Source organism: Pongo pygmaeus, chromosome 11 (genome assembly GCF_028885625.2).
Source record: "Pongo pygmaeus isolate AG05252 chromosome 11, NHGRI_mPonPyg2-v2.0_pri, whole genome shotgun sequence".
NCBI classification, from domain to species: domain Eukaryota; kingdom Metazoa; phylum Chordata; class Mammalia; order Primates; family Hominidae; genus Pongo; species Pongo pygmaeus.
In genome coordinates this window covers 24,168,649-24,192,643 of record NC_072384.2, presented here as the reverse complement: position 1 = coordinate 24,192,643, position 23,995 = coordinate 24,168,649, and the positions used below count along the sequence as shown (strand labels likewise).

At 53.7% G+C, this 23,995-nt stretch overlaps 1 protein-coding gene across 15 annotated transcripts in view; it reads left to right on the top strand.

The window, feature by feature from the left end:
- The window catches only part of GLI2 (GLI family zinc finger 2), a 257,249-nt gene extending 234,524 nt beyond the window's left edge, over window positions 1-22,725 (top strand). For 14 of the 15 annotated variants that reach the window (XM_063647347.1, XM_063647349.1, XM_063647346.1 and 11 more), the window contains 8 exons: window positions 696-909; window positions 2,247-2,369; window positions 5,239-5,424; window positions 8,758-8,907; window positions 12,982-13,146; window positions 14,736-15,008; window positions 16,527-16,863; window positions 18,456-22,725. In XM_063647347.1, coding sequence (XP_063503417.1) covers window positions 696-909; window positions 2,247-2,369; window positions 5,239-5,424; window positions 8,758-8,907; window positions 12,982-13,146; window positions 14,736-15,008; window positions 16,527-16,863; window positions 18,456-20,923 — 3,916 coding nt within the window. In that variant the 3' untranslated portion in view covers window positions 20,924-22,725. The remainder of the gene's footprint in view (window positions 1-695; window positions 910-2,246; window positions 2,370-5,238; window positions 5,425-8,757; window positions 8,908-12,981; window positions 13,147-14,735; window positions 15,009-16,526; window positions 16,864-18,455) is intronic. The other variant, XM_054478859.2, reaches the window with a different exon arrangement.
- Window positions 22,726-23,995: the final 1,270 nt, after the last annotated feature.

The following is a 23,995-nucleotide window of genomic DNA, read 5'->3' as shown; positions in this document are numbered from 1 at the left end:
GGGCCAGAATGCCCCCTCACAGGGCTCTCAGCAGTGCCCTTTGTTCCTCGTCTGTGAACCTCTGCTTAGGGCTGCTTGAGTGTCCTCACAACATGGCAGACAGGTCCCAGCCCACCTTGCAGCCTATGATGTGAGAGGAAGCTGGAGGAAGCCACAATGTCTTTTACGGCCCAACCACACGGGTCACCAATCTTTCCTTGGTATCCTGCTGTGTGAAGGGTGGCTCTTATGCAAGTGGTGTGACAGAGCCTAGAAGTGCAGTAAGAAGAGGAGAATAATGCAAGCTGGAGGGCTCAGGGCATGATTCCTGGATGAGGGGCATTAGAACAGGATTCGGAGGCCTCGTGGGTTTCCCGTAGTCAGGGAGCAGTGATACAGACATGCATCTAGGTATCACAGCACTGGGAAGGCCAGGATGTGGGGATGAGATGGAGCCTGGTCCCTGCTGGGAGCCAGCCTGCCAGGGGTGAAGGCTGCATCCTGGGGCAGAACCTGGGAGCTGATCACAGAAGGTGAGTGGCAGACAGTAGGTAGGAAGCCACAGCTGGTTCTTGAGTGAGGAAGCCACAGTGATGGTGGGGCTAGCAACATGCTCATCCCTATCCCCTGGGCAAGGTTCTCTCTGCCCAGGAAGTGTCAGCCTAAGAGAGCCCCCGATCCCCCACCCCCACTTCCTTGTCTGCTCTCTGTTGCAGCCCAGCCTTCACCTTCCCCCACCCCATCAACCCCGTGGCCTACCAGCAGATTCTGAGCCAGCAGAGGGGTCTGGGGTCAGCCTTTGGACACACACCACCCCTGATCCAGCCCTCACCCACCTTCCTGGCCCAGCAGCCCATGTCACTCACCTCCATCAATGCCACGCCCACCCAGCTCAGCAGCAGCAGCAACTGTCTGAGTGACGCCAACCAGGTAGGTGGGTGCAGGGGCCAGAATGGCCACTGGGTACTCATCTGGACGCATGAGGGCTGTTCACTGCCAGCTCATGCTAAGAACTTGTGGAGGGCCTCTGGATTCACGTCTGGCCACTGGGGTGCCTTCTGGGCAGAGGCCACATTACAGAAAGGGTGAGACTTGGGTTCAGTCCATGGGAAGCTCCCAGCTTCTCAATTCTGCCGTCTCCTGTCCAAGAAGCATAGTAAGTAGATGGAGAAAGCCTTGAGTTCCCAGGGCCTGGCACCATGGAGGCACTCCATGCACAGCACATGGCATGGGTGGGTGCGTGAATCATTATAACACTGTGCAGTTTCGTTGTATGATGTGCATTTGCAGCAGGCTTTCACACACTGCCTCATTTGACCCTTCCAACGGGCCTTGAGCATGCCTGGGCATCCTAGTACGGTGCCTGGCACATCCTAGGTGCCATTATTATTTGGCAAATGAAGTGTTCTTTTACAGATAAGGACATGGAAAGGCACAGGCCTTAGCATCAGTCAGACCATCTTTGGGATCCTAACTTGCCTGAAAGCAGCAAATCTCTTTCCCTCTAGCAGCCTGAGCTAACTTATCTGCAAAGTGGGATTCCTGACACCTAGGTGGGGTCACTGTGCATATAAACAAGCTCATGCGTGCAGAGCCCCCATAGGCTCTGATCCTGGGAGCACTGACAACGATGATGCCAGAGGTGAAGGGACCACCTCAGGCCACCCACCAGCAAATGGCAAAGCCTGGATGTGGCTACACCCTTGGAAGGAAGACAGGACACCATGTCCTCTAGAAGTGTCCTCTGTTCCAGAATGTCCTCCCTCTCCACCCCAGGGCTCCTGGTGGCTCCCCCACAGCCTCCCCACGACAGTGGCTGTCAGCTCTGGAAACATCACCTGATACTTTAGCTCTAGCCGCTTCTCCTGAGGAACCGGGCTCTGGCCCCCTATGCCCTTGGCTGGCCAGGCCCTGTTCTCAGACCCACAGTGTCCCCTGCTCTGGAGGGCTGAGAAGTTGAGCCTGGTCAGAACAGGAGCAAGGGCACCCCGCATTTTCCAAAGAGAAGGTCTCTTTCCCATTTCCCAGAAGTCTTGGGGAGGTGGTGATGGAGAGATGGGGGTTGGCATGCCCAGGTCTGGGTGCTCTCCTGTAGCAGGACATGTGCCACTGGCAGGACTGAGCTGGGGACTCTATTTCTGATACTTTAAACACAGGGTTAGCCCAGATGGTCTGTGTGGAGAGATCCTAGAGTTAAAATCCAAAAAAATTTGGGATATCCCTGCCCTGCCTCTGAGTAACAGACTGTCCTCTTCACCCTTCCTCAGAACAAGCAGAGCAGTGAGTCGGCCGTCAGCAGCACCGTCAACCCTGTCGCCATTCACAAGCGCAGCAAGGTCAAGACCGAGCCTGAGGGCCTGCGGCCGGCCTCCCCTCTGGCGCTGACGCAGGTAACCTGCTGCCAGCCACACCACCTTCCTCCAGCTAGGACCAGGCCTGTGGGCTGCCTTGGGGCTGTACCCTTGGTGGTGAACGGACGGCTGGCTGGCTGCCTGCATGGATGAATGAGTGACCCAGGGAGGACTGGGTGGGAATGCTGAGCTGTGACTTTCTCACCACTGTGTTCCCAGCACCCTGGACATACTACATTCCCATCACACATGGTGAATGAATGAGTGAGTGAATGAATGAACTTCTGCCTAGCCATCCCTCTTGTCTCAGGCTGCATCTGTCTCTCCCCACACCTGACCTGTGCACAGCACCAGCCACAGCCTAGCTGAGTTGCTCATGTCCGCGGAATGGCCCAGGCCCTTCTAGGTTGCTCTCACTCTTGGAACTCTACCCCACTCTGGCTCCTTCGCTGCCACTTCAGCCCTTCCTGATTCTCCTGGGTAATAGGACTCAGCTCCAGGCCCACATACCCAGCCTAGCTCAGGGGTCACTTCAGGGCATGTGCTGTGTGCACACCTGTCTCCCTGTCTGCACTCTAAGCTTTGGAGAGGTGGCACTGTGGGAGAAGTGCCTGACTGGGTTCCATGCCACCAGGGTTCGTGCAAGTGTGCAGTCACTGACACAGTACTTTCCAATGATTCAACGCACATTTGAGTCAGTGAGTGGCGTGGTGAGGGGTAAGATAGGACAAGTTCAAGCGGGGAGAGAAGAGCGGAGCAGCCCACAGCCCAGTGCAGGCCTATCGCGTGGCCCAGACCCTGCGCTGATCCTTTTGGAAACCTTGCCACTTATTTATTCTGCTCCAAGACAGCATGCAGGCAGCCCCCACTCTTGGAGCAGGGGCCTGTCTTGTAAAGGGCGTGCCGTGCCTGTTGACCTGGTAAGTAAGCCCCTGGTCCCCCAAGCCCTCCCATGGTGGCCCAGTCTTCATCCATTACCACAGAAGCCACATCTTGGACACCAAGGATGCTCGGGGCCTCCTATCCCCGTCTCCCCTGCATCTGCCGACCATCCTTTATCAAAACTGTGAACCATCAGGCATGCTCTGGGCACTTAATTTTCATGAAATATTGGCTTCTGTTATTGTCAGGCAAGCAGAGGGGTTGATGACAAATTCTTCTCCCCTTGCTGACGCCAAAGCTGGTCTCAGCATGATGCATGGTTTCCACGAGGCCAACCATCATCGGGGGCCGATGAAATTGATGAGGACGGCACATATCCAGGGAAGATAAACACGCCGGAATGGTGAGGACAGGGCTGGCAGGCAGGCACTGAGCACCTGGGAGTCCCATGGCCACACGCCGGTAGGGCCCTATGCCCGCCCTCCAACCCAGGCGGGCCACACAGGGCCTCCTGCCTGCCCAGCCTGGATCTGCACAAGTGTCAGTGCAAGGAAAGCTGTTTATCATGAGGAGGTTGTCCCCCTGTCGCTCAGTGTCCTGATTCACTGACCAAGGACTCCCTGACTCATTTGTAAGGTGAATGGCTGACTTCCAGGTCTTCTCAAAGAGTGGAGAGGGTGATAGGAGGCCCTCTGGTCCACTCTCCCCATGGTCTCACCCCGACAGCCTCCAGACGATCCCATTGCTAAAGATCTGGAAAGGAAATGCTCCCACACCTTCCTTTTGACTTGGTCCCAGTGTAGCCCCTGGAGCTATTGTATGACATGTTGTTGCTTTCCTGTTCAGAACAAGTGGATTCATTGAAAGGTCCTCTGAGAAACAATCAGGAACCCTTCTTGGAAGAGGTCTTTGCAGCTCTTATGGAAAGTCAGGTGGGGTTTGAGTCTCCACTGACAACAGGGCATCCTGAGGCTAATTTCTGCCACTCCCAGAAAGGGACTTAGCATTAGGACTGAAATCCTGACCTGGGCAGCTATGGTACCACTCACTGAGTCCCCGGAGCCAGTGGGGGTTAGGCCTTTTGACTATGGGGCGAGGTCCTTCATCCCCCTGAGCCTGACTATACATGTTTTCCCCAGAGGCTATTTTGAAAGACAACATTTTCCTGCTGTTTTTGGAGAGAGTTTGAAATGCGAAGCAATCTTGGTAACATCTGCCTCTTTGCTTGGCTTTGCTCTCAGCCTGCCTAGCAGACCAGTGGAATACTGGGGAGTCCTTGACAGCCCTTGTAGGCCCTCCGCGGACTTTCTGTCCCTACCTGGAGTATCTGAGCCTCTCCCTGTGCCCTGACCCCAGGCAGGTACCTCTTGCCTGTTCTCATGTCCTCTGCTCAGAGGGTGCCCCTGGTTAGCATCAGTGAGGGTAGGGATGGTCTTGTGGGTTAATTCTCAGTCTGTTGCCAGTTTGAGAGAAAAAGACTGTCCTTTTTGATGGGAATTTCAGGTACCTGTGATCAGGTGGAGGAATTTCAGGTACCTGTGATCAGGTGAAGGAATTTCAGGTACCTGCGATCAGGTGAAGGAATGTCTCAGGGGTCTTTCCTTCACCTCATTAAAATGGCCACACAGGCCCTAATGTGGTCAGGAGACTCAAGTCCAGACCTAGGCTGCCTCGAGCTCACTGTGTATTCATGGGGAGGGCCTCGGATCCTCCCTATCGTACAAGAATGCAGATGCCCATGCGTTAGGGCTGTGGCAGGGAAAACTGGTTCCCCGCAGCACTTTGATGAAGACAAGTGTGCACTGGAGAGGAAAGAGGAGGGGCCCCAGGACAGGCCATCTGACAAGGAGAGCTATGGACGGGGCTGAGTTGAGGAAAGGAGCTAAAAAGGCTGATGAGTGTGTGTGTGTGTGTCTGCATGCATGTGTTGTGTGTATGCACACACACCTGTAACACACACACTTGCATCTACACCTGTAACAGCCCACACACAGAATGCATGGGACTAACAGCGACCTCTTTTCAGGGTCAGGTGTCTGGACACGGCTCATGTGGGTGTGCCCTTCCCCTCTCCCAGGAGCAGCTGGCTGACCTCAAGGAAGATCTGGACCGGGATGACTGTAAGCAGGAAGCTGAGGTGGTCATCTATGAGACCAACTGCCACTGGGAAGACTGCACCAAGGAGTACGACACCCAGGAGCAGCTGGTGCATGTAAGCCTTTGAACCCCAGCAGCCCGCCAACCAGGGCACAGCCCAGGCCATGCAGGATGCTGAGCCTTCCAGGGCCTCTACTAGACAGAAGGGGCTGGAGGAAGAGACCCCCAGAGATGCCTGGGCCACATCCCCTGCAAGTGGGAGGCATAATTACTTATGTGTGCCCTGCCTGTTTTTAAGATGGCTTCCAATACATATGTAATACAAAAGATTAATAGAAAAAATAAGTAAATGAGACTGTCAGGGAAAAGAGAACAATAAAGTGAAACCAGGAATAGAGGTAGTATTAAAAACCGAGTGCTTTGAGCTATAGTCTATATACACATTTTTTTTCTGAGATTCCTAATAGCCAGTGCAAAGAGGGAAATACGATTAGTTAAACCAGCCAGTATCTACACAATAATAAGTGAAAGAAACTTCTCCCATGAAGGAAGGAGTTGATCCTTTCCTTTTGGGGACTATTCACAGATACCCAGTGGATATGGGTGCAGGTGGGCGTCTACACCCAGATCAGAGAGGAGGCTGCTTAACAGTGCTTGAGTACTGACAGCTCAGGTGATTAGAGATGACCATGGGAGCCGGCGAGACCTTCAGGATACGCCTCTTGGTCCTCATTCCAAACTCTCATACCGCAGCATCCCTTATATGGCAGTTAGGGGTGATGTGTGCAGTGTGCAGAGCAGAGGCTTGGCACGGGAAACACCTGGCTCCAAACCTGTCCCCACCACAACCAGCTGAGTGGTTCTGAGCAAGTGACTCCACCTCTGTGAGCCTCATTTTTTTTCCTATAAAGGGGGTTGATGCTACCCCGCAGGAGGGTCAATCATGTTCGTCAGCACTTAGTAGCTCGCAGACATTCCGCACCTAGCAGCTCCCTCCTTCCTCCTCCTGCCTGTTCCCCACACCAGCCCTGAGTGGTTCTCTCTTCTCCATCCAGAGGAGAACTTAAATTCAAGAAAGCCACCTCCCAACTCCCCAGCACATACTCCTTGGTGAGTGAGTGTCTATAAAGATGAACCCACTAAATCAGTAGCTCAATTGCTGGGAAGAGCAGACACACATGCTGCACGTGCACACACATGCACACACACACATGCACACATCTCCTATTCATATTCAGAAGCTGTCCCAGAGGCACTTGCTTCTCCCCAGCTCTGTGAACTTAGCATTTAGGACACACCGACTCCCGCTGCTTCTTCCACTTATGCAACTTGCTCACAAATACTGTAGGTTTCTTTTGTGTTGGAGTTTGTCCTCCCAAACACAGTTGTCACCCAGAAGACCAGAATTTCCCAGCAAATGAATGCAGCTGACATAGAACTGGTGAAGCAGGGTCTTATCTAACCCCTTCTGGATCTCAAACTTAATTTTTCAACTTGTACCACCTCTTTGGGGTAAACAAGCCCTCAATGGAGCAGGGACCGTGGAGCTGTGAGTTGCAGAACAAATCAGTTAGATGAAAGGAGGAGAGAGGGACAGTCTCTCAGGCCAGGGGAAGGCCAAAGCCAGAGCATGCAGATGAGGATGTCAAAGACGTGCTCTGTGATAAGTGGGTCAGCCCCAAAGAGCAGGCACGGAATTCCTCAGATGAATGCAGACGGTCCCCAAACTGAGAAGCTTTAGCCAGGGGCTTCTGCCTGTGCCCTGGACTGTCCTGGAGCTATAGGTGGCCACCTCCACCAGGCCCTGGAAAGAGCAGACCCCTTCACCCAGCTCTGTCTGTCTGTCTCTCTCTCTCTCTGTTTCTCTCTGCTCCCCGGAAAGAGGGATGGAGCAGGCGCACAGGCGAGCTGGAGCCCCTGGTCGATTATTAACAATTTGTTGCTAAGTAAACCAATAAGAAAAAAATGAAAGGCATTGTCAGGAAGCATTTTTATCATTTGAAAGGCTTTAAAAATGGAAAGGGAGGCTAATATGATAAGATTTCCCTGGAAGTTCAAAGCACTGAAGATTTCACATGCTCCAGCAGGGGCATCTGTATGCATGACAGTTGGGCGAGTCGCACAGGGCAGGAGGGCCTGGCAGTTTTCTGTCTTCTGGGGCAAGGTGCTGCCAGCGCCCGATGGCTCTCGGGACAGCCTTTTTTGGTGGCAAAGTTCCACAGCAGAATGTCCAATATTACAGGCCACAAATGCCAGCTACCCATGTAATTTACATTTCCTAGGAGTGCATTTAAAAGTAAAAAGAAACAGGTGAAGTTAATTTTAATATTTTTTATTCAACCCAATATATCTGAAATATCATTTAGCAGGTAGTCAATAGAAAACAAAGTTACTGGGATATTGTGTATTCTTTTTTTTCCATTCTAAGTCTTTGAAACTGGTGTGTAGTTTGCACTTCTAGCCCATCCCAGCTCAGGCCAGCCACATTTCAAGTGTGCAAGAGCCCCACATGAGGCAAGTGGTCACTGCATTGGACAGTGTGGGTCTAGAGGTTGTGGGAGGGGGGCTGGGAGGAAGTGAAGACGGGGGAGGAAACTGAGAACAGAGGAGGAAGGGGAGGCCTCCAAGACTTGAGTCTCCTGGCCTCGCCATCAGGCTGGGGAAGCAAACCCAGCCTTACCTGAGATACGCAGCAGGGTTAGTCGTGCTGCACTGGCTGTCCCAACTCACTTGCCTGGGCCGTTTTCTCCCAGGATAAGCTTCACAGTGCCCAGAGCCCACCACTAAGGTCAGTTCTGGCTCCACCGCGCCGACTGCCAGGGCCCTGTGCAGGCCACTGAACTCTCTGTGCCTTTGTGGAAAGGGGACAAAGCCATTATCTCATGGCTCAATGCCAAAAATAGAAAGATAAGCATGTGTTACTTTTCTATTGAAACAAAATATGTTATTTACAAACCTCTGAAACAATAGGGGCAAGCTTAGGAGAGGCTTCTCATGCACCCACTATGGGTACGTTTGCCTCGCTGCGGTTAGTGCCTACTGTTTGCAGCCTGGGAGTGTCATCACACCAGAGCCCAGAGCCCAGGCTGTGGTGCACGGGATGGCTTTGCCCAATATAGACGGTCACTTTGATGACTGATTGGAAAATGCAGGGAAGATAAGCGGCACGCAGTAGGCCTTCATTTAAGGGCAGCTAGTGATGATTCATGAGGAGGCGTGGCCTGGCTTGTAGGGGTGGTCTTGTTGGGTCAGTGGTCTGCATATAGTAGGTGGGATGGGCAATGAGGAGCATGGTCTGAACATAATAGGTGTGGTCAGCAGGGTGGGTGGTCTGCACACAGGTCGGGGAGGGCTGGGTGGGGCCGGTGCAGGTGGTCAGCTGACAGCAGGGGGTGGTCTGTGGGCCTCTGTCCCTGCTTACCCTCTTCTGGGCCTGTCCCTCCGGCAGCACATCAACAACGAGCACATCCACGGGGAGAAGAAGGAGTTCGTGTGCCGCTGGCAGGCCTGCACGCGGGAGCAGAAGCCCTTCAAGGCGCAGTACATGCTGGTGGTGCACATGCGGCGGCATACAGGCGAGAAGCCCCACAAGTGCACGGTGAGTGGCCTTCTCCCCACCCCCGCCGCAGCATCAAGACCAGCCTGTCAGCCAGGCCAGGGGGATCGTGTTTGGAGGTGGCTGGCCACAGGCACACCTGGGTGGAGCAGACCACAGCAGGGGCTCTGGGACAGGAGCCTGTTCCCACACTGCCTGTTTGGGTCCTGGAGGCCCCTTGCCTCGTGCCATCCCAGACCTTGATGGACTTGCTCTCTGGGTGTGAGCATCTCGGTAAGCATGGCAAAAATGTGTGGTGTGTCTGTGATTGTGAGTCCAAAGGCATATCTGCACCCTGCAGTTTGCTTGGCTGGGTGATGCTGGGCAGAGGGACAGCTCCACAGCGCTCTGCAGAGAAAAAAACATCATTGGTGATTCAGAGCTTGAGCAATGATGGGTTAAAACGGTTAAGGGTTTTTTGGTTTGTTTGTTTTTTGAGACAGAGTCTCACTTTGCCGCCCAGGCAGCTCATTGCAGCCTCTACCTCCTGGGTTCAGGCAATCCTCCCACCTCAGCCTCCTAAGTAGCTGGGACTACAGGTGCATGCCACCAACCCAGCTAATTTTTGTATTTTTTTGTAGAGATGGGGTTTTGCCACGTTGCTCTTGAACTCCTGGGCTCAAGCAGTCCGCCTGCCTCAGCCTCCCAAAGTTCTGGGATTCAAGGCTTGAGCCACAGCTCCCAGCTATTTTTTTTTTAAGCGAGCTCAATGATAAGACCTTTTCTATGGTCTCCTTTAGAAGGTCAACAGGATTTATGACTATAGCTGGAGAGACTATTTTTTTAACACACAGAAACTGCTGCCCCACAAATGCACACGTGGTTTCAGCTGTAGCTGAAACATCTGGGAACTCCTTTTTGTGAATTCTTGTTTCATAGATTCTGAGACATACATTTTGTTTTCACCTTAATATCTCTGAAGCCAGACTGTCTTAAAATCAGTGGTGTCCAGGATCCAATGAAATATGCTACCTTTGTTGGCAAGTCAGTTTTTTTATTGAGAAATAGCTGACATACCAAAAAGTTCACCCTTTTAAGAAGATGTACAATTTAGTTGTTTTTAGTACATTCACAAATTTGTACAACCATCACTACTAGTTAATTTCAGAACATTTTCATCACCCCAGAAAGATACCTTGTACTCATTAGCAGCCACTCCTAATTCTGTCCTTCCCACAGCCCCGGATAATTACTAATCTGCTTTCTGTCTGTATGGATATGCCTGTTCTGGAAATTTCATAAAAACCGAAATCATACAATATGTGCCTTTGTGTCTTGCTTCTTTCAGTTAACACGTTTTCAAGGTTCATCTGTGTTGTAGCATGCACGCGTACTTTATTTCTTTTTGTGGCTGCATAATATTCCATTGTACGGATAGACCATGTTTCGTTTATGCATTCATCAGTTGATGGATATTTGCATTGTATTCACTTTGAGGCTATTATGAATAATGCTGCTATGAACATGTGTGCTCCTGTTTTTATATGGACAGAACGTTTTCACTTATCTTGGGTATGTGTAACTAGGAGTGGAACTGCTGAGTTATATGGCAATTGAGGAACTGCTAGTCTGTTTTCCAAAAACGCTGCTCCATTTTACCTTTCCACCCACAATGAATGAGGGTTCTGATTTCTCCAGATCCTCACCAACACTGGTTGTTACCTGTCTTTTTTATTCTAGCCATATCCTAGTGGGTATAAAGTAGTATTTTATTGTGTTTTTGATTAGCACTTCCCTAATTAGTGATTAATAATGTTAAACATCTTTTCAGGTGCTTATTGGCCATTTGTGTATCTTCTCTGGAGAACTGTCTACCCAAATATTGCCCATTTTGAAATCTGGTTGTCTCTTTGTTGTTAAATTGTAAGAATTTTTCATATATCTGGTTACTAGACCTTTGTCAGAAATATGATTTGCAAATAATTCTCCCATTCTCTGGGTTTTCTTTTCATTTCCTTGATACGTTCTTTTAGAGCACAAAGTTTTTAATTTTGAGGCTGTACAATTTTTTAATTGCTTGTGCTTTTAGCATCATAGCTAAGGAACCATTGCCTAATCCAAGGTCACAAAAATTTACCTCTATGTTTTCTTCTAAGAGTTTTATAGTTTATAAAGATAGACTTTTATTTATAGAAATATTGAATACTGGCACTCTGAAAAATTTAAAAATTAAAAAAAGAATATATGTGTGTGTAGAGAGTTTTATAATATAGCTCTTCCATTGAGGTCTTTGATCCATTTGGAGTTAATTTTTTTTTTTTTTTTTTTTTTTTTGAGACGGAGTCTCCCTCTGTCACCCAGGCTACAGTGCAGTGGTGCCATTTTGGCTCACTGCAACATCCACATCCCAGGTTCAAGCGACTCCTGCCTCAGCCTCCCGAGTAGCTGGGATTACAGGCATGCGCCACCATGTCTGGCTAATTTTTTGTATTTTTCGTAGAGATGGGGTTTCACCAGGCTGGTCTTGAACTCCTGACCTCAGGTGATCTGCCTGCCTCAGCCTCCCAAAGTGCTAGGATTATAGGCCTGAGCCACCACGCCCAGCCTGGAGTTAATTTTTGTACATGGTATGAGGTAGGGATCCAAACTTACTCTTTTGCATGTGATTATGCAGTTGTCCAAGTCCATTTGCTGAAAAATTGTTCTTTCCATTTGAATGGTCTTGGCATCCTTGTCAAAAATCAATTGACCTTAAGTGTCTGGGTTTCTTTCTGAACTGCCAGTTGTATTGCCTGGATCTCTATGTCTCTCTTTATGTCAGTACCACATGCAGTCTTTATTACTGTCAATTTGTAGGAAGTAAATTGGGACATATGAGTTCTCCAAATTTGTCCTCCTTTTGCAAGATTGTTCTGGCTCTTCAGGGTTCATTGCAACAAGTTATTTTCTTAACATCCTCAGTAGTGGCAAACCATAGCCCTTTGATGACATGAGCTGTGAGTTGTGGAAACAGATAAAAGGCATTTGGAGCCAAGCGTGCTCAATCAGACTGGTCAGGAATAAAGAGGAGGATGGGAGGAATGAGACAGCTCCTGCTGGGTGTACGGGTGTACGTGTCCTCCTGAGGGCGGTTTTCCTACATCCATTCAATGGAATAGCTGCAGAGCTTCCTGCAATGATCTCTTCTTCCTTCTCCCCTTCCTCCCTTCTTCCCTCTCTCCCCACCTCCTTTCCTTCCTTCCTCTCTCCCTTGCTCCCTCCTTTCCTCCTTCCTTCCTTTCCAAAAATGTTTCTTGAGTGCCTAGATGCTAAATATTAGGAAGACAGCAATGAACAAGACCCAGAAGATTCCTGCTCTGTGGAGCTGGTATTCTAGTAAGAAGGCTGGGTAACAAAATGATTAAGATCATTATAAATTGAGCCAAGGGGTATAAAGGAGAGAGGATAGAGTGTTGTGATTGAAAATATCAGAAAAAAGCTCTCAGAGGAGATGACCTAAAAGATTGAGAGGGAGGGACCTGGGCCAGGAACCGGATTGGGTGGGGGCTGCAGAAGTTTCCAGCCAGAGGGGTCGGCAGTATGCAGAGGCCCCAAGCCAGAAAGAACTTAGTGGAGTCAAAGAACTGAAAGGAGACCAGCATGTCCAGAGTGAAGATGAGGGTGGCCGACTCACTCAAGGACTTGAAGGACTGAATTTTATTCTCAGCACATTTTAGGGCACAGGAAAATTCTAACCGAGAGTGGTATTGGGAAACAGTTCAAAGTCATAGTTTAGAGTTTAATGATACAGGAATATGCTGCTGATTTAAAAAAATAGAGTATGTAACTGAATACTTGATACGGCCCCAATTTTGGTTTTAAAGACATGTGGAGATGAATTGCAGAGTCACCAGAATGAAACTTACCTGCGTGTCAGCAGTAGCAGCCCCTGGGTGACCGGCGGTTTTCATTTTTCTCTTTGTCCCTTTCAGCCCTTTCCATGTTTTCAGGAAAGGAAAGTAATATCCTTAAAATGCATGCTTCTGAGTGCGCTGATGGGGTGGAGCAGAGCAGAGAAGGGGGTGGGGGGGAAGCAGCAGCCGGCCTCAAGGTTGGGCCCCCTGGGGTGCCTTGACTGACTGAACCGCCTCCTTCTAGTTCGAGGGCTGCTCGAAAGCCTACTCCCGCCTGGAGAACCTGAAGACACACCTGCGGTCCCACACCGGGGAGAAGCCATACGTGTGTGAGCACGAGGGCTGCAACAAAGCCTTCTCCAATGCCTCGGATCGCGCCAAGCACCAGAATCGCACCCACTCCAATGAGGTACCCCCTCGGGGCATGCACTGGGCATGCACACAGGGGCTCCAGTGACACCCCATGGCTTCCAGGCATCTGTAGGCCAGTAGACAGCCAGGTGCCCGGTGTCCCACCCCCACCATTGACCAGCTGTACATCCTCAGATACAGACCAGGACTCTGAGACCTGGACAGACCAGTCTCTTTCTCTGTGCCACATCCTTTCCTCTAAAAGATGCCCCGTGAGGTCCCATGGCATACTGACCCTCTCTGTGCCTCAATTTCCTTATCTCTGTAATAAATATAATAGTGCCCTCCCCAAAGGCCGTCATGAGGTCCTCGAGAGCTGAAGTTGAGGCAGGGAAGTGGCCCCTCTGATCTCGGAGTGTTTAACATGCATCTGCTCCCTATTACTTGGGGCTGCTGGGTGGGTTCTGCCTCCCCATCCTCTAGATGAGGAAACGAAGACTCAGAGATGAAGTGACTTTCCCCAGTGCCAGAGGAGTGATGATCCCTCTGCAGCTGTGAAAACACCCTGGGTCACTGCTTCACACCCCCAAATTCCCTTTCCACCACAAGCAGGTGTTCCACTGGGGAGCAGCTGCCCCGCTGCCTGGGGGAAGCAGAGCAGTACTGTCTGAGCTTGGCGTTTGTTGGCAGCCCCCTGGCCTGTTGGCTTGGGCAGCCAGCAGTGACATGCTCCAGCTGTTAGCGCTGCCTGGGCCTGCCGTGGCTGTCGGCCCCACCAGATGGGGCACAGAGCAGCCTCTGTCTCCCTGGGTAGGCAGAGCCCCTATCTGGGCTGAGAGAACCAGGGAGAAAGCAGGGCAAGAGCCGGTGGTGTCCTGGCCCAGCCACACAATTACTGCCGCTCAGGCTTACTTGGAAATGTATGTTTTTAAAAGCTTAGACATATCCTGGACCCCAAAGGGACTTTGCTCCAATGCTTGTAAGAGGTTAGAGGAATTTTCAAAGGCATCTGAACCCCTCAGAGTCTATATGGACAAGAGCCAGCCTTAGAGGGGAGTGTGCGTGCACATGTGTGTATGTGTGTTTGTAAGTGTATGTTTTTCTGTAGACGTGGTGTGTGGTGTGGGTGGGTGTGTGTGTGTGTGTGTGTGTGTGCATGTTTATGAGTCCAGGACTGAGGTTCAGAAATCCTGGGTTTTTTCACCCCATTACTGGATGACTTGGAACCTGTTCCTTTGCCTCCCTGATCCTGCCCTTCTTCATCAGAGAAATCAGGGGTGCTAGTGCTATCACAGGGTACACTGAGCTCGTACACTTGCTACTAGTACTAAAAACCCCACTGCCCTGTTCACTGAGAGGCAGTATTGTGATTACACGAGGCACATGTGTCCCCAGCTTCTTGTGGCAGGACCCCCCATGGCCATGTGCTTAACTGCATGAACAGGTGGCAGACAAGCCAGGCTATGGCCAGGCTCCTGCATGGCGCCATCCACAGAGCACTGGCTGCAAATTTGACAGAGCACCTACTGACGTTGCCAGCTGGGCTCTGCTGAGGGACGTGGGTAGCTTCAGGAGAACAGGGAGAGCGCCCCTTCAGAGTTGATCCTCGTACCCCTATCCATGACACAGGCCTGCTTCTCTCCCCAGAAACCCTACATCTGCAAGATCCCAGGCTGCACCAAGAGATACACAGACCCCAGCTCTCTCCGGAAGCATGTGAAAACGGTCCACGGCCCAGATGCCCACGTCACCAAGAAGCAGCGCAGTGACATGCACCTCCGCACACCGCTGCTCAAAGAGAATGGGGACAGTGAGGCCGGCACTGAGCCTGGCGGCCCAGAGAGCACCGAGGCCAGCAGCACCAGCCAGGCCGTGGAGGACTGCCTGCACGTCAGAGCCATCAAGACCGAGAGCTCCGGGGTAAGCGGAGCTGGGCAGCCCAGCCGCACAAGGCGACTCCATAGCCGTGCCCAGGGCCACCCCTTACCACGGTTGTGGGCTCTGCCCTAAGGCCCCCCTCTAGGGGCACAGTGATATCCCTTCTCTCTCCAACCTGGCTTTCCCCCTTCACCACCTTGGGCCTCACATGGAACCTATCTTGTCCAGGTCCCATTCTGCTCTGACCAGGCTCCTGCTGGGTGTGTGGCAGCACCCTGGGTGACAGGGATGCCGCTCTGTACGGTGGGCCTGCACAGGGCGGGGGTGGCCCCTACACGTCTGCCTTTCCAGCCAGCACCCAAGTGCCACTGCCAGCCCCCACTCCTCTGTCCTGTCTCTGCATCCCCACCCCTCTGGCGTCCACTCCTTTTGTTCTAACCACCTGTTCTTTGTCTCCATCTCTTTTTCCTGACTGTACCTCCCCTAAGGATAGACGGTACTGAGGTGAGCCAAGGAGCTGGGCATGTGTGGGTGGGCTGGGGGAGTGAGGGTGGCTGGGGAGCCGGTCCATGCTGCTGCCTGGCAGAGACTCACCTGTCAGTCCAGGCCTCCTAGGCCCAGGCAGGTGGGCCCGGACAGGCACACGGCAGGGCACTGCAGGTGGGGCCATTGGCCTTGGCAGCCGGAGTGGAACTGGCAGGTGTGGGGAGCAGGGGCACCAGGCTGTATCAGGGACAGAGTGACAGGGAGGCATGCGTCTAGGCTACAGAAGGTCCTGAGGGCCAAGCAGAGAAATGTGGATGGCGCCATGGACAACACCTAGAAGGTCCCTGCTCCCATTAAGCCTGTGTCCTCATGGGAAGGAAGATCATGGCTTCCCAAGGAAGCTGGAATTTGGGGCCATTTGGCCTAACAATGAGCCCAGAGGTGGTGCATCTGGTGCAAGCCTCATCTGGGCCCAGATCCGAGTTCTGTGGATGTCATCTGAGTTCTGTGGCATTCTTCACTGTGTACATGTGCCATGAGCTCCCTGCCCCACTCTACCTAACCCAAAGGGAAGACTGTTTTGGGGTGGCCCTTTACACAAGGGCTGCATCCCACAGGTCCCCCTCCCTGGTCATCCTTTCCCTTTCCAACAACCTGCCCCTGGCCTTTTGAGATCGTCCTGTCTGGTTGAAGCCACCAAGTCAGCAGGCTTTCGTTCCTCACCTCATCAGGGCACATGGCTGTTGGTGGGAGTGTTTAAGTGCCTTCTTTTGTGCCATACTGGGTGCCTTCTGCATGCTGCGTGCTGTCCATCCACCCACTAACTCTGCAGCAGAATCAGTTCAGGTCCATCTCATAGTTGGGGAATCCAAGGTTAAAAGAAGTGAAGTGACTTGACCATTTTAAGCAAACAGACTCATGATGCTTTACATGCTCCTCCGCAAGGCAGCTTCCTTCCCTCACCCCCAACCCCACAGGGTGCGCGAGGGTGTGGTGCCTGTGCAGGCCTAGAGACAGGACCAGGTGGAATCTCACACCCTCTGAGTTTGAGCCTTTTTGCCTCGTCCCCTGCAGCTGTGTCAGTCCAGCCCCGGGGCCCAGTCATCCTGCAGCAGCGAGCCCTCTCCTCTGGGCAGTGCCCCCAACAATGACAGTGGCGTGGAGATGCCGGGGACGGGGCCCGGGAGCCTGGGAGACCTGACAGCGCTGGATGACACACCCCCAGGGGCCGACACCTCAGCCCTGGCTGCCCCCTCCGCTGGTGGCCTCCAGCTGCGCAAACACATGACCACCATGCACCGGTTCGAGCAGCTCAAGAAGGAGAAGCTCAAGTCACTCAAGGATTCCTGCTCATGGGCCGGGCCGACTCCACACACGCGGAACACCAAGCTGCCTCCCCTCCCGGGAAGTGGTGAGTGAAGGCCCGGGTTTGCAGATGGGACAGGAGAGAGTCTGGGGCAGCACCAACTAGGCTGCCACCCACCAAGCACCAGTGCTATCTCACCAGATGCCTACAGGATCTTACTAGCCCAGTACAGAAAAGGAAACTGAGACTCAGAGAGGTGAAATGCCTTTCCCAAATCAATGGCAAGGGTGAGATTAGCCAAAGCCCATGCTCTTTCAACCGCACCATGCTGAGTCCCTGTAACCCCCCAAAACAAGCAGACCCTGCGCACATCATCCTCTTCCTCACCCCATTCATTCATTCATTCACTGATTAGGCACTTGCTGTGGGCACCATGGCAAAGGCCCTAGGCAGGAGAGCCATGTAATTCCAGTCCCAAAGGAGTGTATGGTTAGAAGACTGTGCCACCAGATTCACACTCTACTGCAGAACGAGCCAGGTACCACCAAAGTCACAGCTTAGGGTAGAGCTGTGCAGAGGAAGGGAAAGCACATTGAGCTGGTGATGAGCAGGCAGGACTTCATGGCGGAGGCAGCACGGTGCTCAGCCTCAAGAGGTGTTGGCCAGGCTCTGAGATGGAAGGCATCTTTAGCGAGCATGTCTTGGATACTGACTCTGCCTGGGATTGTGCCAGGCTGCCCACTGTGGTCGACACTGATGTACCACCTGCTCTCACTTGAAGGGAGGATTTGTTGTCCCAACTTGTGGGGACTGCTGGTAAATGGCCTTGAATTCTCAGCCCCCTACAGGGATCTCCTGGGTTGCAGACAGATGCCCCACCCAAGGTCACCCCTTCCCAGCAGCCCCACATGCAATGACTGGTCACTGCAGGAGTGTAAAGGCCCAGCCATCAAGATGAGGCTCAGAGAGGTGCCCAACTCAGGGCAGCACTGAAGAGCCATTGGGGGTCCTGGGCTCCCTGTGAGATCATCCTGGGCTCACGTCTCCTCTGCCCACTCTTGCAGCCTGTCTTTCCTTCCATGGGTATGGACCTCAGGGTACTCCCTGTAATAGCCTGCTCCTTAAACTCCATCTCAGGGAAGCCCAGGTGGCAACACCGCCACGGACTGTGAGGGTACCGTGCCAGGAGACCAACCTGGGCCTTCCTGAGCTGCTCATCCCCTCTTCTGCGTAACTCAGTCCTATGGAGAGGCACACTTATCTACAGCTAGAGAAACTGAGGGCCAGAGAAAGGAGAATTCAAGGCCAGACAGATAATGGTAAAGTTAAGATAGGGACTTAGGCCTCCTGGCTTCCCCTCGCCCACCCTTAGCAATAAGTGCCACCATTTGTTTACATATTGCTTTTTCCTTCCCCTTTTTAATTGAAAAACCATCTGCTCACTGGGCATGGTGGCATACGTGTGCCCTAGCTACTCCAGAGTCTGAGGAGGGAGGATCCCTTGAGCCCAGGAGTTCAAGGCCAGCCTGGGAAACCCTGTCTCTAAAAAGAGAAAGAGAAAGAAAGCATGCATCTCCTGAGTGCACTGTGTTCCAGGCCCTCTTCTCGGGCTCCAGGCCCGGTGGAATGACAGAGCATGGTCAAAGCAAGCAGCCACCCACTCTTGTGCCGGTGCTGACCCCTCTGCTTTCCCGCAGGCTCCATCCTGGAAAACTTCAGTGGCAGTGGGGGCGGCGGGCCCGGGGGGCTGCTGCCCAACCCGCGGCTGTCGGAGCTGTCCGCGAGCGAGGTGACCATGCTGAGCCAGCTGCAGGAGCGCCGGGACAGCTCCACCAGCACGGTCAGCTCGGCCTACACCGTGAGCCGCCGCTCCTCCGGCATCTCCCCCTACTTCTCCAGCCGCCGCTCCAGCGAGGCCTCGCCCCTGGGCGCCGGCCGCCCGCACAACGCGAGCTCCGCTGACTCCTACGACCCCATCTCCACGGACGCGTCGCGGCGCTCGAGCGAGGCCAGCCAGTGCAGCGGCGGCTCCGGGCTGCTCAACCTCACGCCAGCGCAGCAGTACAGCCTGCGGGCCAAGTACGCGGCAGCCACTGGCGGCCCCCCGCCCACTCCGCTGCCGGGCCTGGAGCGCATGAGCCTGCGGACCAGGCTGGCGCTGCTGGACGCGCCCGAGCGCACGCTGCCCGCCGGCTGCCCACGCCCGCTGGGGCCGCGGCGTGGCAGCGACGGGCCGACCTATGGCCACGGCCACGCGGGGGCTGCGCCCGCCTTCCCCCACGAGGCTCCAGGCGGCGGAGCCAGGCGGGCCAGCGACCCTGTGCGGCGGCCCGATGCCCTGTCCCTGCCGCGGGTGCAGCGCTTCCACAGCGCCCACAACGTGAACCCCGGCCCGCTGCCGCCCTGTGCCGACAGGCGAGGCCTCCGCCTGCAGAGCCACCCAAGCACCGACGGCGGCCTGGCCCGCGGCGCCTACTCGCCCCGGCCGCCTAGCATCAGCGAGAACGTGGCGATGGAGGCCGTGGTGGCAGGAGCGGACGGCGCGGGGCCCGAGGCCGACCTGGGGCTACCGGAGGACGACCTGGTGCTGCCAGACGACGTGGTGCAGTACATCAAAGCGCACGCCAGTGGCGCTCTGGACGCGGGCGCCGGGCAGGTGTATCCCACGGAAAGCACTGGCTTCTCTGACAACCCCAAACTGCCCAGCCCAGGGCTGCACGGCCAGCGCAGGATGGTGGCTGCGGACTCCAACGTGGGCCCCTCCGCCCCTGTGCTGGGAGGATGCCAGTTAGGCTTTGGGGCGCCCTCCAGCCTGAACAAAAATAACATGCCTGTGCAGTGGAACGAGGTGAGCTCCGGCACCGTGGACGCCCTGGCCAGCCAGGTGAAGCCTCCACCCTTTCCTCAGGGCAACCTGGCGGTGGTGCAGCAGAAATCTGCCTTTGGCCAGTACCCAGGCTACAGTCCGCAAGGCCTGCAGGCGAGCCCTGGGGGCCTGGACAGCACGCAGCCACACCTTCAGCCCCGCAGCGGAGCCCCCTCCCAGGGCATCCCCAGGGTAAACTACATGCAGCAGCTGCGACAGCCAGTGGCAGGCAGCCAGTGTCCTGGCATGACTACCACTATGAGTCCCCATGCCTGCTATGGCCAAGCCCACCCCCAGCTGAGCCCCAGCACCATCAGTGGGGCCCTCAACCAGTTCCCCCAATCCTGCAGCAACATGCCAGCCAAGCCAGGGCATCTGGGGCACGCTCAGCAGACAGAAGTTGCACCTGACCCCACCATGATGGGCAATCGCCACAGGGAACTTGGGGTCCCCAATTCAGCCCTGGCTGGAGTGCCACCACCTCACCCAGTCCAGAGCTACCCACAGCAGAGCCATCACCTGGCAGCCCCCATGAGCCAGGAGGGCTACCACCAGGTCCCCAGCCTTCTGTCTGCCCGCCAGCCTGGCTTCATGGAGCCCCAACCAGGCCTGATGGGGATGGCTGCAGCAGGCTTTGGCCTAGTGCAGCCCCGGCCTCCCCTGGAGCCCAACCCCGCTGGCCGCCACCGTGGGGTACGTGCTGTGCAGCAGCAGCTGGCCTATGCCAGGGCCACAGGCCATGCCATGGCTGCCATGCCGTCCAGTCAGGAGACAGCAGAGGCTGTGCCTAAGGGAGCAATGGGCACCACGGGGTCGGTGCCTCCCCAGCCGCCTCCACAGGATGCAGGTGGGGCCCCGGACCACAGCATGCTCTACTACTACGGCCAGATCCACATGTACGAACAGGATGGAGGCCTGGAGAACCTCGGGGGCTGCCAGGTCATGGGGTCCCAGCCACCACAGCCACAGGCCTGTCCAGACAGCATCCAACCCCAGCCCTTGCCCTCACCAGGGGTCAACCAGGTGTCCAGCACTGTGGACTCCCAGCTCCTGGAGGCCCCCCAGATTGACTTCGATGCCATCATGGATGATGGCGATCACTCGAGTTTGTTCTCGGGTGCTCTGAGCCCCAGCCTCCTCCACAGCCTCTCCCAGAACTCCTCCCGCCTCACCACCCCCCGAAACTCCTTGACCCTGCCCTCCATCCCCGCAGGCATCAGCAACATGGCTGTTGGGGACATGAGCTCCATGCTCACCAGCCTCGCCGAGGAGAGCAAGTTCCTGAACATGATGACCTAGAGCCCCGAGCGCCTGGCACTGAGTGCACTCGGAGGGGTCATCGCTGCCCAGAGCCTGGGGGTTCCAGCTGTTTTGTCTTTTTCCAAAAAAGTGTTAAATAGGCTTGAGGGGTTGTTGCGCAATGGCCGCTTCAGATGACAGATGTTGTAAGAGAAGGTTTATGGGCATCTTCTCTGGTCTTTTGGATTATTCCTCAGAACAATGAAAAAAGTCTCCATAGGACAGGAAGGAATGCAAAACTCATTTACACAGTTGCTTTCCAGCCTTTGGTGCTTACAGGACCACTCTGTTCTGGCTTCTTCACGGCTGACATTCTGCTAATGAGGGATTACTTTGGCCAAAACCTTTCAAAGGATATGCAGAAAGATGGTAGGGAGCATTTGGGTTTGAATCTGAACGCTATACTAGATACTCTGCTCCGGAAAGATGAGCTTTTTATTCTACTACTTGGAAGGAAAAGGAATTCCTGGTCCACCTGAATTCCTCTATGAAGCCTAACTCTTGAGGTCTCTAACATATCTTGTCATAGAGGAAAAACACAGATTATACCTGGATGATTCAGGAGCACATTCTGATTCCAGGTTTGGTAGAGCTGGCTCTTCTACTCCGTAAAGCCGAGTCTGGAACTGGCAGCCCATCCAAGTGTATATGAATGAATAAAGCATCCAAGTATATATGAATGAATAAAGTATGTAAGTATCACCAGAAAAAGGAAAGAAAAAATGTACTCCTTGGGGCAAGCCCAGAAGCTGTCCTGGCCTCTCCAGACCGTGTTTACAGTGTTTGCATGTAGAATGTAGCCCTTCCTGAAAAGAAGACTTGTTTCTAAATACCTCGGGGCTGCTGGAGCCGCTGTGGGTTAGGGATGGACTGAGGCCTCGAGGAGTGAGGGTGCACCCGGGGCCCAGCCTCAGGCCGCCCTGGGGATCTCTCAGTAGGAAGAGGAAGTTGCGTGTTTACCCAATCCTGTTTCTCCAATGCAACATCCACCCACTTTACCACGAAAAACTCCAGGGCCTGATGGCAGCCCAGTCCCCCAGCACTCACCAGCAGCCCAGTGTTCTCCACCAAGCCACAGTGTGCATGCCTGGTATCCTCCGGATTCCCTTCCTTCTGCCCACTGAGTCACTGGGCAGAGAATGATGACATGTGTGGTGGTGTGGTTGGGGGTGGAAAGGGGAAGGGGTTGATCCTCAGGACTCTGAGGGAGCATCATTGAATTTTCCTGTTCAGTGTGACCAAGGCCCACCTGGAAATGGAATTTGGAACTGGCTTCAGGAGACATCATTCCTGAACACACTGTAGGGTGAATTGGTGCATCTTCCCCACCATACACACACACGCACACACACCCCCCAAACCTTTTCATGGGGAATGTGTGGCAACCTTGCCAAACAGCACCACTCAGAGTGTGACTCTGACTGTGACCCTGGCCTCAATGAGGAACTTCTTAGGAGAGTTTGAGGACAAGGCCAACATCATCATCTGGGCCCACTGCGTCCCAGCACATCAAACTCTGTCCAGAGACAAGGCCAACTGCAAATGAAAGCCAGGGAACATTGCTAAGGGTCTGTGGCTCTGCGGTGGTGTTCATCACCTTCCTGAGATAGGATTTCCCTTGCCAGTCCCAACCTGTATATATTCTGTACAGAAGACATCCCTGAATATACTGTAGGTGAGTCGTCCAGCCAAATTTATATCTCCAAAACATTTTTAGCTTTTTCTACATGCTATGAATTGAGATGACATGCTCAACTTGTAAATAAGTCTTTTTGTACATTAAAAAAGTAATTTTTTCATAATTTATCTTGTCTATCTGCTTCTCCCTTGACAGTAGTTAATGAGAACCTGGGCAGTAAATTTGGTGCATTCGAGCAGAAATTAGGCTGTATTTTTTCTTAACAGTGTCAAAATTGACTATCCCGCCTTTGCCAAGAAATGTTTAATGCTGAGGCATTTACTGGCTGTTTGTTTGTTGTCTCCTTGGGGCTGGGCAGGGTTTAACATTTCACAGTGAATATCTGACTGCTCTTCCGGTGAGCCACTCTGAACATCTATATGCATTGCAGACCGATGTATAGACCCAGACACTCCTAGGGTCAGAACCCTCCCTTTGGTGGGCCCTCTGATGGAGCACATTTCATCAGGGTGGGGCGGGATAAGATGGGCAAACCCCCAAGGCTCTGGTGCAGGTAGAAGGAGTCAGGGCAGGCAGGTGGCACCTCCAGGATGCCCAGCAGTTGGCCTTGGCAAAGGGGCCCATGGGGAGCAACCATGAGCACGGGCTCTGAGCTTTAGGGGGCCACCCAGCAGGTGGACAGGGAGAGCCTGGGTCCAGTGGGCAGGCAGTCCACTGTTGGCCCCTACAGTAAACCTCAGGGAGCCCTTGAATGAGTCATGAGGCCCCATCTGGGAGTAGGGCCAGAGACGGAGCAGGGAGCAGAGCCCCAGGACTGAACTAGAGGGGTAAGAGGGCACTTTCTAAGGGCCAGGCACACCAGGCCTCTGAACGCCCAGCCCAGACCCCTTTACCCTCTCCTCTCCAGGAGAGAAGCCTTAGCACGCAGGCTGGGCAGTGTGGATACCAAAGCCACATGGGACATCATCTTTGCCTGGAAGGCATGAGACACATGGACTGGGGAAGGGTTTTATGGTCAGACACTTGCAGGAAACCCCCAAGGAGAATAGAATTGAGCAGGTTTCCTTTCCGCAGGCATCCCACAGCCTCCACTGTACATCAGGGAGCCACCACTTCTCTGGCCAACATTTCCTAGCGGAAAGGCCCCTCTCCTCCCCAAGGAGCAATGTCACTCAGCAAGCTCCCGGGGAGGAAGTGAGCATGCACAGCTCTGCCCTTCCCTCCTCTTCTTTCCAAAGCCCACCTTCAGGGCTCACACCTTCTCTGCTTCACCATTTGTTAAGCCTCTGAAAGCAGCTCTGCCCTACTTTGTGGAGAGGGTGAGGCCTAATGTTGTTCAGTGACACCTGAGGTTACATGAGCTACAGAATTAAGAGCCCATTGTGGCCATTCAGACGAGCCATCTCCTCTGTGTCAGGTAACGATGGCCACAG